The sequence below is a fragment of the Pyrus communis genome, chromosome 16 (assembly GCF_041283825.1).
Source record: "Pyrus communis isolate YQ-2024b chromosome 16, ASM4128382v1, whole genome shotgun sequence".
NCBI classification, from domain to species: domain Eukaryota; kingdom Viridiplantae; phylum Streptophyta; class Magnoliopsida; order Rosales; family Rosaceae; genus Pyrus; species Pyrus communis.
The window spans coordinates 17,532,276-17,550,177 of NC_142580.1; the positions used below are offsets into that span (position 1 = coordinate 17,532,276).

The 17,902-nt window shown below is 39.6% G+C and overlaps 1 protein-coding gene across 1 annotated transcript; it reads right to left on the reverse strand.

Moving 5' to 3' along the window:
- Window positions 1–8,440: 8,440 nt before the first annotated feature.
- LOC148690077 (uncharacterized) lies at window positions 8,441–9,226 on the reverse strand. The gene has a single exon (XM_088687175.1). It carries the CDS (start codon window positions 9,224–9,226, stop codon window positions 8,441–8,443), a length of 786 nt encoding a protein of 261 aa, XP_088543301.1.
- Between the last annotated feature and the right edge of the window lie 8,676 nt (window positions 9,227–17,902).

A 17,902-nucleotide genomic window follows, 5' to 3' on the forward strand; every position in this document is an offset into this window, starting at 1 on the left:
AGCGTGATAACATCTGCCCTATATGTAGATGTGGCCTCTTCTCTGGAAATACTTTTCCTCTATCCAGGAATGGTATATTTAGCTAATGTTGATGCACAAGGTAATGTATCATTTTCATTTGAAGCTTACTTGTAGTTTCAGGCTTGGTCAAGTGCGATACAAACCCTATAGTAGGAGTACCCCAAGTCTCTGAGCGAGGAGATTTGCCGAAAAAGGTGACAAACAAGGTAAGTAATAAGAGTTCCAAGCAATCAACCTTAGATCAGAAGCTTAATCTCGAGTTCTGGCTAATTGTTCTCCTTCTTCTTGTCTCTCATTCAGCATTAAGGACAAAGATAAGGACAGGGAGAAGAGATGATATGAGATACTCTTATTTTTGGAGAAGTAACGAATGAATCGGCACGTACTTTTTTGTACTTGTTGACTTTCCACAAGTGTATTCTTGAACTGGGCTGGAGGGTTTTCTGGTTTCCTCCAAAGAAGCGAGCCGACTCTAGAATTTGAGGGTCAAAACAAGTCCGTCAAATCTGTGTATGTTCGATCCTGATGATATGGGATACTTTTACTGTTTGACAAAGTAGTGGATGTGGTATGGCGAGGCTTTGTTCTTCGACGATGATGCTAGCAAAATGTTGTTGAGGCTTCTCAATCTCTTCAATTAGAGCAATGATGCTGAGCTTCGATTTGACTTAGACTCCATCGTCTAGATTGTGCGGTTCTACCGGAAGGGCATCGTGCTGTAGTGATCTGTTCTAGCTCGTTGTTGAACCTTTTGCTTCAATATTTTGTATAGCAGAAATGGTGCGCAACCTTTGCATTTAAATAGTACTTCAGAGCACTACTTCTCAGCGACTCATCCATGCTTGACAGCTTCAGTGTAAAGAGCCAATATCGTACCAACTGTTTTGAGGTATTTGCCGAAGGAATTCGTGACCTTGACAACAGTTGAGGGTGAGTACTCGAGAGCAATGCTAGGCAAGCAACCAGGCAAAGGTTTCGGGCAATCAGTTATAGATCGGAAGTTTGATTTCAGGTTCCGACTGATTGCATTCTTTCTCCTTGTCTTGTAGGTGAGAGCAAAGGCAAGGGAAAAGACAGGGAAAAAGCATGATATAGGATACTCTTGCTTTCAACCCTGATGATATGAGATATTCTTGCTCTGATGTGGCTGGTTGGAAGGGGTATTATTGAGGGAGAAGAAAACGAAGTATTTTGAGAGGCTAGATTAGGAGTGCCTTTTCGGATGTGAGGAAGGGTTGAGCATTTTTTGGTAGGTCTACTTGGCTGTGGAGGATAGAGGTCAACATATATAGGAATTGTCCCAACAACGAGTGGTCATCTGTTCCTTTACCCTTCTTGGTCGGAGAAACGTAGTGGCTGTTGCAAGATTCACATGTTTTAACTTTGTCAGAGCACTTTGAAAAAGTGGTCTGTGGTATCCAAAAAGCTGATGTTGTGTGTGAGGATTATGAACAAATTTTATCCAAGGAAATCTGGCTCTCGAAATTCGGGGAGAGGTGCCTCTTTGATATCTGAGCAGGCAATCTTGTTGGGGATCTGGTTTTCAAGATTCGGAGAGCGGTGCCTCTTCGATTTCTGAGCAAGAAATCTTGTTAGGAATGCTTTCTCGGATGTGAAGAAAGGTTGGGCATTTTTGCAAGTTTGCTTTGCCATGGAGCACGGAGGTTGACACACATAAGGATTTTCCAATTATCAAGTAGTGGTGCTGTTCTTTTACCCTTGTGGGTAATAGTAGGGTAGCTGGACTTTGAAAATTTACGCGTCTTAACTTTGTCTGAGTTCTTTGGCAAAGTTATCCATGGTATCTGAGGAACTGATGTCGCGTGTGAAGATTGCTAATAAATCTTACTCAAGGAAATCTGCTTCTCGAAATTCGGAGAGTGGTGCCCTTTCGATTTTTGAAAAAACGGCCCTGTTGTCCCTTCTTTTATAGCGGCACCAATTGTGTTCAAGAAGTACGTTCAGAGAGTCACTGCTTGTAGGAATTATTCCCTTATTTTCGTACTTCTAAGACTTACTGTAACTCATTTTTTCTGAGAATGTCTGGCTCGTCCGACTGTCATTTGGACTTGAATGTTGTGGAAAAGGTAGCCATGTCTCCTTAGGATAACATATGGCGCCCATCCTTCTTATCTCCTACTGGTCCCCTTATTATTGGGGACTCTATGATGAAGAATGATATGACTGCTGCGGTGGTGGCCAAGAATCTTCTCACTTCTAAAGATAACAGACTACTTTCCAAACGGTCTGATGAATTGGCTGTCAAGGATTTTCTGGCTCTCAGTGTTCAATGTGCGGGTTCTGTGTCTAATATGGCCCACCGCCTATTTGCTTGAACTCGCCAAGTTGAATCGTTGGCTGCTGAAGTGATAATTCTCAAACAGGAGATCAAAAGGCTTAAGCACAAGAATAAACAGTTGCACAGGCTCGCACATAGCTATGCTACAACCATGAAGAGAAAGCTTGACCAGTTACAGGAATCCGAGGGTCAGATTTTAAATGATCATCAGAGGTTTGTGAGTTTATTCGAAAGACATTTATTGCCTTCATCCTCTGGGGCTGTACCACTAATTGAAGCTCTAAATGATCAACTTTTGGTGCCTCCTATTTCTAGGGTTCTATCCAGTATTGAGGCTCAAGATAATTACCCTTTGATGCCTCCTATTTTTGGGGCTTTGCAGAGTGCTGAGACTTCTCCTAAGCAACCTTTGTGAATGCGCCCTCCTGTTTGTTTGTTTTGATTCATGTGTATGCCCGTATTTGTAATTTATCGAAGATATCAATAAATAAGCTTTACTTTGTTCAACGTGTTGTGTTAAATACACTAAGGCATCCTTTACTGAGTTCTTTGAATTTTTTATTTTGTTGAAGTTTGCATGTTGAAGCTTCATGGGTGGACCCTGTAGGTTGAAGTAGTGCTCCCTTAATTTCCCGAATGAGCAAAACTTCTCGGTTGGGGACTTGTAAAATCCAAGTAACTGAGTAGTCGCGAAACTTCCGAGTACCGAGGTGTAGTAGCATATGGTAGGAGTCCCCCAAGTCTCTGGTCGAAGGAGTTGACGAAGGAGGTGTCTTGCTAGTAGTCAAGTTTCCAAATTAATATATATATATATATATTTTTTTTTTGGCCCGAGGCCTAGTTTGAGAATAGGCAAGGTCAGCCCCCATTTGATAATTGGCCCGAGGACCCAAACTTCCTTTGTCATGGAGCCCATGATCAGTGCCCTTTTTGGGCTGCTGTTTTGAAGTTATTTATTTATTTATTTATTTTGTTTTGAGCCCAAGTAGGGGAGCTTCCCCGTTGGCATTGTAGTTCACCACGTGTTTGATTGACCCGTGTCTACCGAAACTTGATGCCGCATGCTGCTGACAGACAAGACCATGTTTCTCCATCATTTCCCACCTTCTTTGCTTTACTAACTTTTGTTTTGCAGTCATCTCAATCTTTGTGATCTCTCGACCATACATGAACATTTTGGTGTTCCCATTGCTTGCATCAAATCGAGTCTCTTCCCCAAAAATCAAAATCTTGAACTTGGTTGCTTTTTTATTTCAATCCAAGATATAAGTTTCAAGAAATTTGGAGGATAAGGGGTTATTAAGGTATTGACCTGAGTTTGGAGACCATGAATTTTGTGACTTCAAGAAACTTTGTGATTTCCGCCGTGAGTACGAGTTGTAGAGGTCGAGTGAAGAACTGCTACAATTGGTCAGTATTTGTAGTTTTGGCTTCAAGGTAAGTGAAGCTTATAGGCTGCAGCTTCTACTTCTAGGACCCGCAGATTTGAATGAAGGTTCAAAGAAGTGGGTTGTTGCAAAAAACTGTTCTTGGATTTGCTGGGTGTGGGTTTACAGTTTTTGTAGCAAGGTTTTGTGTTTGGGTATATAGCTTGAATAGTTGAAGCTATTTTTGGGACATAAGAATTTGATTTTGCTTCACACTATCTTGATCAAGAGTGTGTGAAGCTTTCGACATTTGTAGTTGCTCTCCATTTGGTGAAGTTTTGTAGGTGAAGGTTTGTGGTTGAAGCTTTGCAGTTGAGGCTTTGTGGTTGAAAGTTGAAGCTTTGCAGTTGAGGCTTTGTGGTTGAAAGTTGAAGCTTTGTGGTTGAAGCTTTGTAGGTAAAACTTTGTAGTTAAGGCTTTGTGGTTGAAGGTTAGCTTTGTAGGTGAAGCTTTGTGGTTGAAGCTTTGTAGGTGAAGCTTTGTTTTGATCACCGTAAATTGATTTTGCTTCACACTATCTTGATCAAGAGTATGTGAAGCTTTTGAGAATTGTAGTTACTTTCCATTGATGAAGTTTTGTAGGTGAAGCTTTGTGTTGGTCACCATAAATTGATTTTGCTTCACACTATCTTGATTAAGAGTGTGTGAAGCTTTTGAGAATTGTTGTTGCCCTTCATTTGTTGAAGCTTTTGTTGGCACCATAAATTGGTTTTGCTTAGTTGCTGTGTTCCCCCTCCTTTTTTTTTTTTTTTTTTTTTTCGATTTTTTTTTTCGAAGTGGGGGAATTGAAAATTTGAAGTTTGAAACTCCCTAGCTTGTATGGAAGTTTGAAGACTTTCCATGTTGTCCTTTCTCATGGTTTGAATTTGAATTTTGAATTTCTTTAGTCCTGTTGAACTTATATAAGAAGGATAAGTTTCCACTCTTTACCTTGCCTTCATTTGCTCATTTTGTAGTAATTTTGGAAGACAGAGTGTTCTGTAGTTGAGAGGTATTCTGACATTGCTTTGCACCATCTTCAGGTCGGTAGTCTTCTCCACTAGATCGTATGCTTTCATTCCTGTTGAATTGTTTTAGTGTTCATGTATTTGGTTGAGAACATAATGAACTGGTTGAGCTTTTCTTCATGCCATAGGAACTTCCTTATGTTGCGATCTTTCATGTGGTGATAGAGTTTGTTTCTGTTTGTTGTAGATGTCAGAGTCTGGAAGTCTTAGTAATGAGAGCTCTCTTAGCTCTAGCTCTAGGTTTAAGCTTGCAATGTTGGAGTCTTCAGGGCCTTTGTTGGAGTCTTGTACAAAAGAAGCATTGGATGATCTTCGTAATTGTCAAACTTAGTCAATATTGGTTCTTCCTCTTTCATGTCAGTGGGTGAGGGGGTTATTTTTGACGCCATACCCATATTTCGCTCTGAGTTTACAGTGGACCATTTAGAGAAAAACTTGTTAAATAGCAAAAAATGGCTTGAGGCCCTAAGGCAGTCATGTAGTATCCCCTGCAGTGCAGGAATGCGTTTGGTATATCATGAAGAATTGCCCTTTGAGCCTCCCACGAGTCATGTTATGTTCTATACCCAAATATTATTAACCTTAGGGGTGAAGCTGCCTTTGCACCCGTGGTTGCAACGGATGCTATCTTTCATTGGACATGCGCCTGGGCAGCTTAATCCTGGTTTTTGGGATACCTTGATCGGGTTTTATATTATTTGGATGGAATGTGGGTTAGGTGAGCCTTCCTTCCATCAGTGGTGCTAATGCTATAAGATGCGCCCGGTGAAAGCGTGCCCTAGGTATGCCGAGTGTGCATGTCGGAATGTGAGATGGCGTATTGTCTTTGGTAAGAAAAAGTCGTACTGCACTTGGAAAAATCGTTGGTGCTTTCTTTATAATGATTGGGAGCATGTTGGGGGTATCACGCCCGAGCGACGTGTTCTTACTCACTTCCAGACTGTAGGTTGTAATGTATCCATTGTTTGTATTGTTTGCTATTTGTTGTGATTTCTTCTTGTGTCTAACATTTTCTTCATGCAGTGATGCGAGGCAACATCAAATTGTCCGGACGAGAACTAGCTGATGTAGAGAAGGTGTTAAGGGTGCCTAAAGAGGATAGACATTTGGGCAAACTACGACCTTTGTTTCGAAAGTACGATTTCCAGCCCTCTTTCTTTTACAAAGTTGCATTCTTTACCTTGATTTTTCTTGTTCAGTGGAGATAGTGAGCAAGAAAGGGGGGACTAACACCAAGAAAGGGAAAACACCCATGTTAGTTCCTATAGACGACATTTTGTTTCACAAGGGAGCTCGTAAACACCGGGTGATGCCAGCCCCTAGACCTAAGTCGCAAGAGGAGGTTCTCAAGATTACTGCCTCAAAGAAAGCTAAAGCTGAGGCTATTGGGTGTGCTGCTGCCATAGTTGCAGGGGAAGACAGACGACTATTGCCTGCTTTTCCTACCATCGATCTCATCTTTCCTCCAACCATGGAGTCCACTGACCAAAAAGGTGACCCTAGCTCCAGCCGTAAGAGGAAGTATAAGGAAGAGGTTGGCAGCATCCATTGAAAGGATTTGAAGGTTGCCATCCAGCCAAGTAGTTTTAGGTATGTAAATAATTGCCTGGCAGGACGTCGATCCACTATTAACGAGCTTGGCGAGCTGCTAGATGAGAACGAATCAAATCATGACCTGATGATGAGGCTATCTTCTTATGTAAGTGTTATTATGTCATTTCTTTATTTTATTCCTTTTTTTTCTTGGTAGTGACGACATCTTGTCATGTAGGTCATGACTAAGTACGACGACAAATTACGAAAAGTCGAGCGGTATAAGGCAAAGTTGAAAGAGAATAACCAGCTTATGAATGATGCCAGAAAAATGAGCATAGCTTTGGCTGAGGCCATCCGCCTCAAAGATCAACACTTTGAGAGTTTGAAGAGGCAAAATGGTGAGAAAGTGAGGCTCAAGAAACAACTGGAAGGGACTGGGAAACAGTTGGAGACAACTATCCTCGAAGTTTCCAAGGTTAAAGGGGAGTTGGATAATTCCTTGGTTGAAGTTTCTGAGCTAAACAGTTGTATCCCAACTGAGAGGGACGCTGCCGTGCAAGAGTTCTTAGGTTCCCAGGCCTTTCACAATGCCTTTAGACCTCACTGCATCTGGGTGGCTAATTTTGAGAAAAGGAAATAGATGGCCGTCCTTGAGCGTTAAGATAATGGAAGCATTATCCGAAAGTACTGTGATTAGATGGATGAGTGCTGAAAGAGAGGTGAAGCCTTCGTCCTCGCAGTTGATCCTAGTAGTGAGGATAACTCTGATAATAAGGCTAGTGTCGGTGAGCAATCTTGGGAGAGTGATGATGGTTCTGGAGATGCCGAGGATGGTGATGATGGCGATGGGTTTGAAACGTATAGTGATATTATCAGGGGTTCGGCATCAGATGAGGATGATTCATAGTGCCCTATTTTTCTGCGTGTACTCTGAATTTACTAGTTTATTGTTTGTGTGGCATGTGTCATGTTGTAAGCCTGAGGGTTTTTTGTTTATGTATGTTTGTGACCTTGTATTATGCGGTTTGATGTTAATTGCCAAGTATTTGTACTATCATTGATGAATGTTTGGCTATGTTTGAATAGATCCCTTATTTGGATATAAGTTATGTTGACATATACTTAGACTTTATTTTATGTTGTAAGCATTCGTGTTGAAGCTTCAAACCTGAGCGTTTCAGTGATAGGGATGTAAAAGAGTTAGAACCAAGTTGTCTAAATCACCTCTTTATTGAATTGATGCCAAATGGCCTTTATTACATAGGATGTCGAATGGTCGTAGTTCACCACTTGTACTGTGTGAGTCTACTTGTATTAGTAGTTCAAGTGATCAGCATTTCATGGATGGCCAAGGGTCTTGCAATCGGAGCTCCTAAGCTTGTGGGAACCAATGCGACTGATGTCAATAACTTCAAACGGTCCATCCCAATTTGGGCTAAGCGTGCCTTCGCCTGAGACTCGTCGCAGAGTAGTCTTTTCTTCAATACCCAGTCCCCCAATTTGAAAGAACGAGGTTTGAATCTTGAGGTATAGTAGTTAGAGATACGCTGCTTGTAGGTGACATTCCTCAAGTGAGCCTGGTTTCTGTGTTCCTCGACTAGATCCAAGTTGAGGGTGAGTTGTTTGACATTTTCACTTTGCATGTAGTTGTGGACTCGGAACGTTGCTTGCTCAAGCTTAACTGGGACAACTACCTCTGCACCAAAGACAAGTGAGAATGAAGTTTCTCCTGTTGAAGTCCGATATGAAGTGCCGTATGACCAAAGAAATTAGGGTACGAATTCTGGCCAACAACCTTTAGCCTTGTCGAAGTTGGTTTTCAGAGTGCGCTTGATTATTTTGTTGATGGTCTCAAATTGTCCGCTAGACTGGGGATGAGTTGGGGAGGCAAAATATAAGTTGATGTTGAACTTAGAACAGAACATCCAGAACTTCTTGTTGTCGAACTATTGCCCATTATCCGTGACAATCGCATTGGGAATGCCAAATCTGCAAAAGATGTTCTTCCATACGAAGTCTTCTATTTTTGCATCGGTAATGGTTGCCAAGGGTTCTACTTCGGCTCACTTTGTGTAGAAGTCAACTGCAATGATTACATAATGGACCTTGCCCTTCCCTGCAGGCATTAGGCTGATTAAATCAAGTCCCCACTAGGCCAAGGGCCAAGGGCTGATCATAGAAGTGAAGGGCTCAGGAGGGGAGTGAAGAATAGTTGCATAGCGTTGACACTTATCACATGAGCGGGATATTCTGATGACATCTTGGTAGATTGTTGGCCAGTAATATCCTTGGCGAAAAGCCTTGTGTACTAGGGATCGAGATCCAGCATGATCTCCGCAGACTCCTTCATGTATTTCTCGAATGACAATTTCCGCTTCCGCAGGTGTGAGGCACCGTAAGTATGGTAGGTTAAAACCTCGCTTGTAAAGTTGGTCATTAATGATCAGGTAGTGGGTACACTTGTATCGAATCTGCTTAGCTTGGACTTTATCGTTTGAGAGGGTGCCATGAGTAAGGAATTTGTAATTTAGGGTGATCAAGTTATCCTCTTGTTGCAAGTTGCACACTTCTGCGACCATGGTACTTGGTACTGCCAACAATTCGACGTGAATTTTTCTCCCAATCTTGTCTTCCACTGCTGAGGTGAGGTGAGCCAAAATGTCTACATGACTGTTTGCTGTTTGAGGGACTTGGGTGATCTGGTAGTGGAAGTGCTTGAGCAAAAGCTGTGTTTGCGCAAGATACGCTACCATGGAGTTATCCTTAGCGTCAAAGTTGTTCGTGACCTGGTTAACCACCAATTGGGAGTCACTGAAGATATTAATTTGTTTAACTCTAAGGTGTTTGGCCAAACGTAAGCCTGCTAAAAAGGCCTCATACTCGGCCTCATTATTTGACGCCTTGAATTTGAAGCGAAGAGCATACTTCATTGCCATTTTATCGGGGCTAGTCAGGACTAGTCCTACTCCACAACCTTGTTGGTTGGATAAGCCATCAACATATAGAGTCCATACTGGGAGTGTTGGTTCTACCTTCCGGGTTTTCGGGGGTGATAAAGCCACTACCTCAAGTGTAGGAGAAATGTCAACAGGATAAGTGAATTCGGCGATGAAATTTACAACTACTTGGCCCTTCTCAGCTGGTTTTGGGTGGTAGGAGATGTCAAACTCTCCCAGTGTTATCGTCGATTTGATTATTCACCTCGAAGTGTCAGGACTCTTAAGTATTTGTCGAAGGGGGTGATTGGTAAGCACGATGATGGAGTGTGCTTGGAAATAGGGGCGAAGTTTCCGAGCAGACATGACTAATGCTAGAGCTAATTTCTCAATGTTTGAGTATCATGTCTCTGCATCTTGTAGAGCCTTGCTAGCGTAATACACAAGTCGTTCGATATTACCATCCCTACGAATGAGAACGGAATTAACTGCTGAAGCCGAGATAAACAGATAAACAATTAGGGTGTTGCCAACTTCAGGTTTGGAAAGCAGAGGGGCTTTACTCATGTACTCCTTGAGGTTCTTAAATACTTCGGCATATTCATCAGCCCACGTAATGTACTTCTTACTTCCTTTAAGTGCTTTGAAAAAAGGAGCGCATTTGTCTGTGGCCTTAGAGATGAACTTGGTCAAGGCTGCCATCTTGCCAGTAAGGCTCTGGATGTCTTTCGAGGTTACTGGTTCTTTCATGTCCATGATTGCTTTGATCTTCTCAGGGTTAGCTTTAATGCCTCGTTGGCTATTCATGAAGCCCAAGAATTTTCCAAAGCCCACGCTGACAGCGCATTTGTTAGGGTTCAACCTCATTCAATACTTCTTTAGGATAGAGAAGGTTTCAGACAGGTTGGCGATGTGTTGGTCAGCATGTTTACTTTTGACTAACATATCATCAATATAAACTTCCATGCTTTTCCCAATCTATTCAGCAAACATTAAATTGAATAATCTTTGATAAGTCGCCCTTGCATTCTTTAGGCCGGATGCCATGACTTTATAGCAATATAGTCCTCTGTCAGTAGTGAAGGTCGTGTGTCCTTTGTCCAAAGGGTTCATAAGGATTTGGTTGTACCCTGAGTAAGTATCCATGAAGTTCAAGAGTTCACACCCTATTGTAGAGTCTATAAGTCTATCAATGAGAGGAAGAGGAAAGCTATCCTTCAGGCACCCTTTTTTTAAGTCGGTGTAGTCGACACACATTCTCCACAAGATATTTTGAAGCAAAAGACTTTCCTTGGTCGGATTTTTCTTAACAAGGACCATATTTGCTACCCACGTTAGATAATTGACTTCACGAACGAAGCCTATGCTTTTGAGTTTTTCAACTTCTGCCTTCATTCCCTCGTATCGTTTAGCATCATAAGATCTTCGCTTCTGTATCACCAGCTTGGTCTTGGGATCAATACTCAAGCGATGACAGATGATATCAAGAGAAATGCCTGGCATGTCTTCGTATAACCAGGCAAAGACTTCAGTGTTCTCTTGCAAAAAAGAGATCAATGCCAACCGAATGGGTGGGGACAAAGTGGTGCCAGTCTTCACTATGCGGTCTGGATAATCTTCACTATACGTGTTTTATTTACGTTCGGTCTTTCTTCATAGCTCTTATGCATGTTAGTATGGCTTCATCACCCTCGGGTGTCAGCCAGCACGTGCCTACCCTAGTGTTTGAAGGATATCAGGGTCGGGCATGTCATATTGCCATCCTATAAAATATTCTATTGAGCTTAAAGCATATGACGATCGCACAACACATCTGATGCACTCTTCCACTTCATTCATTTAGCTTGTATTATATGGTTGAGATCTCTATCTAATTCTCCGTTATTTTGCAAGAGAAATTCAAGAGAACAAAAATGTTCTCCTTTTGGTACTTCCTGATCTCCAATCATTACCCCTATCTCATTTGAACTACCATTTCACTAAACTTGCACTCCTTATACTCTGTCTTTAACCTACTTAGGCGAATACCTTTAAATTCCAACACTTGTTGCTAGGCGAATACCGCTAATTCCAACTCTTCCTGCCAAAGGTTAAGCTTCGTATTTACTTTCCTCTGCACTGTGTCATCTACGAAAAGTATACACCAAGAGATATCATCTTAAATATGTCTTGTTTCATCTGTCAACACTAATCACATCTTCTAAATAAATAAGTAAAATTCCTAAAAGGGAAAAAAATTGAATTGTCATTCCTGAAAGTCTTCCCCTTGTAGAGAAAACCCTGGAGAAAAAACTACAGCCTTAAGAGAGAGGAGGTCACAGTTTCTTATTTTCATTGTAGCAAATAATGTCTATTGATGTAGTCATAGCTATGCTGAATGTTTAGTACCCAATCACCTCTTATTTGCTCATCCCTCACTCCAGTCTCCAAACCTTCTACACGGAAACTTTCTCGAAATTTTTCTGTTTTCTCTGACTTTAATTCTAGCCCCGTTTTGAAGGAGTTCGTTGTGATTTGCCCATTTATTTTTTTGCCAACTTTGTCTGATGACAATTCCTAGTCGCTATTATGCGACTTTATTATGCTATTATGCGCAGCTGGATTAGTGGAGATTGATCCATTCTTAAAGCCTCCTTTTGTTCTACAAATTCTTCTGGCTAGATGTGGTGGTTTCTGTGGTGGCACATATTCGATTCGTAGTGATAGTTACGATTTTGGGTTTTGGTTCTTTTGGGCTGTGTGATTTCTTCAGTTATTTGTGCGAATCTTCTCCGCTTTAGTTTAGTTAAGACATCGTTGGTTGGAGAGATCATTGAAACAATCAATGATTATGCCCTTTGATTAAGATTAATTGAATGGTACGTGGCATAAAAAAATACAAGTCAACGTCCGTAATTAGTTCGTTTCAACTTGAATCTTAAACTACCTAGTCAGTCAGCAAATGTTAATACATATGTTTGCCTGAAAATATTTCTATTCGCAAGGAGTCATTCTAGAACAGATCAGGATGGCAAAACGATATTGATCAAGTATCATATCCTTTTCCTTTTTGGTATCATTTCCATCTCCAACGATCACATTATCCACTATATTTTCTTCATTAAATTTTTATTTTTAATTTTCATTTTTCATTATCCTATTAAACTATAACATCGCTATCAGAGCACGACATCATAAGTTTTATGGGGTAGCGACTTTTACATGTATTTCTTGTTCAACATTTCACATTTCAATATTTAATTAATATTCACGAACGATCAGATTGAGGTTACCAATAACTATGGCATTATAGTCTTTTTATTAATTTTTTTTGTCAAATATTGTTAATAACTAGACCTTTTCTATTTAAATAGCTTCTCTTGTCTAAGTTCACCCTATTATTTTATTTTAATCTTTATACTCAATTTTACCGTTAATAAAAATATTAAAAAGCAAAACCCGTGAAAAATATAAAACAAATCGCGCAGGGCCATAAACCCTAGCACCTCTCTCCGTTCCCAACGACCTCCCACCCTTCAACTTAAAAGCCAAATTGAAGAACCCCTCACTCTGCCCTTCTTCCTCCCCCCTTCAATTTCAAAACTTGAAATTGGTAAACTTCGAAATTAGCATAAGATGTGAGAAACATTTGTGAATAGGAGCAAAAAATCCTCATTAAATTATGAAATGCACATCCATACACATGCATAACTCAAAAATGAACAATCCGCCAACAAAATTTATACATGGGTAGATGGGATGATATGGGGTAAAGGAGCCACATAATTTGATAAACATCAATTGGTGGGGGATATCAGCGTGGTGATAAGGGAAGAGGTTTTGTTTTGTTTTATTTATTTATTTTGAACCTTAAAAAACAAACCAGTGCATGGGTTGCCCATTATTTCATAGGTCATTCACAGAAGTAGTTCAATTTTTCTCTGACTATAATCATGTGATTTACCAGTCAGAAATCGAATCCAAAACAAAAATTTAATTGGTTTTATACACACATCGAGGTGAACTTAGATGTGTGTTGAGGTGTAACTAGGAAAACTCAATAAGTATGGCATATAGTCATGGGCTCATGCATGGTTGTCATATGACGTATATGTAAACAAATGTCGATTATTGTTGGGGCAATACCAATATATAATCAAACTTTGTGCATCAATGGAGTATTAAGTAATGCGCATAATTGTAAAACCACATGACATGATACATCCAAGTTTATATAGAAAAATGGAGAATAACAATAATTGCTGACATGACATTAGTGATTAAAGAAGTTTATATGTATAAGAGATCTTGGAAATATAGTGAAGTCTTGTTAATTACTGGTCTGTTGTCTGTCAGGTCCATGTAGCGACAATTAAATGATTGCAATCCTCATATAATTAGCTGTTTATTCTAAAAGAATAACCTATCTTCTCAAATAATTCAGATTAATTTGAACATATAAGTCATCCCAATATTCTTCCGCGTTCAAGCCGTGTCCACAATTGAGTATTTGGAATTTTTTCCCATGCCTTGTGCCTTTATTTATAATAATAAGGATGAGAGTAACTTGTTCTTCAAATAATACAAAGTTTAATAAGAAAGATCTTCTAGGTCCCAAAGGATTCCTAATTTATCTCTAATTAGGATTACATAATACACATGTATTAGAATGTATATCACAACACTCCCCCTTGAGTGTGTAAATACTCAAGTAGATGGCGTATCAAATCTTAAGGCAAATGTAAAAGCAGTTGATAAATTCGTCTTATCAAGTTGGCACAAGTAGCAAATGTGAGTCTCAAAACAAAAGGAAGAACGCATAGGTGGTAAAATTAACAAAACCTCGCTATGGTAAAATCAAGATGGGATAAAAACACGTAGTCTAAGAAGAAACCTGAGAAGTGGCATCAAGTCAAAACTAAACGCCTTCGGGGAGCAAGCAGAATGCTCACTAGGGCATAACCAACCCATGATGGGTGCCTTGTTAAAACTAGTTAGGTAGCAAAAACCCAGTGGGGAAAAAGCTCCTATCGTAGGGAAAAGGAATACATGAAGGTCAAGTAAGTATACTTCAGGATACTTGCCTCTTGAGTTTGACAAAACTTCCAAATGAAACTACAGGCATCGTAAATGAGAAAGTTACGCATACAAATCCTCAAACAAGCTTCTGAAAGGTAGACTTCAGTAGTGACTTCATGTAGAGGTCGACAAAGTTGTCTGGGATCACATACCTTGACTTCAATTTTCTGATGCTCATGTTGATGTAGACACAATATGCTTGTGTTGGAAGTATGCCCACAAAGCCACTCATTTGATGTAATATCTTTTGGAATACTTATTGTGATAAACGATTATAGGTCTAATGAAGGGCAAAACTTATTGTTAGTTACTATTTATTGTATTATGTGTTTAAGCAATAAGGGAATCCAAGGGATGTATTTAATCTAAGAGAGAAGTGATCTAAGTAAGTTAGATTAACAAGACCTTTCTCTTATGTTCATTCCTAATACGTTCCTAGCCATAAGACTGCCAATTGGGCATTGACAATCCATTAAGGATAGTATGTGTTATGTTAACTCAAGCATGAGTATGACTAGTCTCAAGTCATTTAGTGTTGGACATTAAGACAAACACATAGGTGCTTGAAGGGTAATCGAGTACTCTAAACAACGATCAAAAGAGAGTTCGAACATACATGTCATGTAAGAACTCATAAGTTGCAATATGCAAAGTAGTCCTTTGACCTGAGGCATCATAAATGTCTAATGGTTAGGTCCTTGATCTTTGATCGTGTCAAAGGCATTCCATCGAGAGTGTCCACAACATTGTTGGGGTCAAGCTATCTAGTCATGTAGGCATATGAATGCACAACAAGAGATTTCTAACCTTCCATGGTGGAGGGAGAATACTCTGAGATATGATTCGAGAGTCTTTGGCCAAAGCATACGAATATGATTTAGGAAGTTTGTTCCAAATCATTTTCAATTGAATCATATAGAGAAGTATCACATTGGATAGTAGACATGAAATAAACTATCACTCAAACAGTGTGATTAAGAGTATTGTATTAAAGAACGACCGTATTGCATTGTAATTGTAACTAGATAGGATCTCCAACCACTTCTATTTAGCTTGGGTAGCCATGACATACTGCTAGGTGTCACTCATGGTTTGTGGAAGCCCTGAAGATTAGCAAACACTAATCTTCATCAAAGGGAGAATTGAAATGTAGATTCAATTCACAATCGATCGATAAGAGTAACAATCGCCCACTGCCTCGCTAATTGGAACCTAATGGATCGTACACCGAGTAAGGATGAAAGTGAAGAAATATAAATGAGATGGATAAGCAATTAAATGGTTTAATTGAGAATGGCCAAGATTAATTAATTATACAAAAGGTTCGTATTGGGCTTTCAAGTTAGTTTTAGGTCTTGGGGCCCAAAAAGCGTTTTGATCTACAAGGCCCAATGAGTTTAGGTTGTGTGACAACTAAAACTAAATGGAAATTAACCCAAATACAAAGTCAAAACTGGCCATAGGGTGAGTGGTATCAAATTTAGGTTAATTGCAAGTTTGCCACTCACATGTGAGGTTGTATAAAGGCATTTTTATAGCCATTATCTCACTAGGGTTTTCTTGAGGCAAAGAAGAGAGACTTTTTCTCCTTTTTCTCTATAGAGGCGGGCCTTCCTAGGGGAGTTTACTAGAATCTAACTTCCTCTAGGTAATCCATTTCATCTTCACATCATCATCCTTGGTGTGGAGACTTAGAGGTACCAAACCTTTGGTACTTTTGGAGTTCCTTTCCTCACATCCTCAAGGAGCAAAGGAGTATCAAAAGGGAAGAAAATCACAAGGAAGATCTAGGGAGCTAGGAGGTGACTTGAAGGCCCTCCATTTGGGTGAATCCCTTGTGTAAACAAGGATGAGCTTCAAGCGTAATGAATCTCAAAATACTTTCTTCTTTTTAATGTTGTTAAAAAGTCTTGTGTTTCACCATTCACTGGGCTTTGAAAGTTATGGGTTTTAGAATTATTTTTTAATGCATGCCTACTTTAAAGTGTTATTAGTTTACATATGTGTTCAAATGTTCTCACATGTTCTTAGCTAGGACAAAAATTTTCCTTCAATTGGTATCAGAGCCTAGGTCTAGTGTATGGTGAATCCTTTTGGGTTTTGTGTTTTTCATGGTTTGAGATTTAAATGTTGTAAATGTTACAAGCCTTGTTCTTGCTTTTTGAATATAAATTTTGCTTGAAAATTTAGCATCTCAAATGTTGTAGATGTAGTTCATTGAAGCATGAATATTGGAACTAAAATTCGGTGCCATGTTTGTGGGGAAATTCGGCCAAATCCAAAGGGTGGATTTTTGGGTTCATGCTCGTCTTGTTAAAAGTGTTTGGAAGTGACATTAGGAACCCCTAAGAACCCTAGGATGTTAATCGTCTTTTGAGTATGTATTTTTGAGTTTTATTGAGTGAAAACATTCATGGAACTCTTATGAGTTTTCATGTCAGTTCTTCAATGTTCTTGATGTTCCCTCCCTTTTTGCTACCAAAAGTGTTGTAAAAGGGCATAAGCCCTTCTCTTTATTTCAAGTATTCCATTTTGTTTATTTGCATGCAAATTGGAATAGTTGGGTCCAATGCCCAATAGGAAATGATGGTTTAATTAGATTAAACGCGTAACTAAAATCAACAACTACCTACCTTAGACCCAAGGTCCAACACAAGGCTCGTGTTGGATCAAATGAAATGGTTCATATTCATCTTAAGATCTAAAATGACTATATAGTCCATATGAGGATGCTATGCATTCGTTAGTAGTTCCATATAGTCTAGCTTGCTTCATCGAAATAGTGGGAGTATTATATACTACTAATTCATATAAACTCAGACCAATGGTTGTAATAGACCTAAGTTCTTTTAATAAGATTAAAATGAAATTGATGTAGCTCAACACTACTCCCTCAACAAAATGAATATTAAGTTGATAAACGAGAGATGCTTTGAACATCTCTTCGTAGTCCTTCCACTGTGGTGGGCTCCAATCATTTGTGACTCATACACCAACTTCACCTATTATGGGGAAGTTCAAACTATGTGCTTACATTCAGGAAGAGTCCATATGTACATACATGATGTGGGTAGGCAACAAGGATGGCCAACATCATATCATTATGAGGCTATTCTTGAACCCCTACACGAACTAACATGGTGGGAATGACTTAACTAAGTGCAATGGTGTCAACATCATATCATTGTGAAGCATCATTCTCTAGAGGCCAAACTAGATTGGTAATTACAAAAGTTGTAAATGACTAAAGCATTATTCTCTTATCATTATTGTTGCTAAACAACATCATATCATTGTGAGGTGGGCTTGGTAATGGTGAGTCTCCCATACCCTGCTAAGAGTTCAACATAAATCTTAGATTCCATTGAGGGATGTGGAATTTGCCAAAAATAGTGGATGGTATTATTTGATTTAAAACCTAATCAAGTAGTTTTAAAATCAACAATCTAATACGATTTCTGTTATGTTATGTAGTTAACGACACGCCTAAAATTACACCTACCATTATACTTGACAAAAGGGGCCTTAGGGGCCAACGTTTCCTTGCTTGGTATCATCACATTGAGAATGTCTCAAAGATGAATGACATATCGTATGTGCTCAAGCAATCCCCTCCTC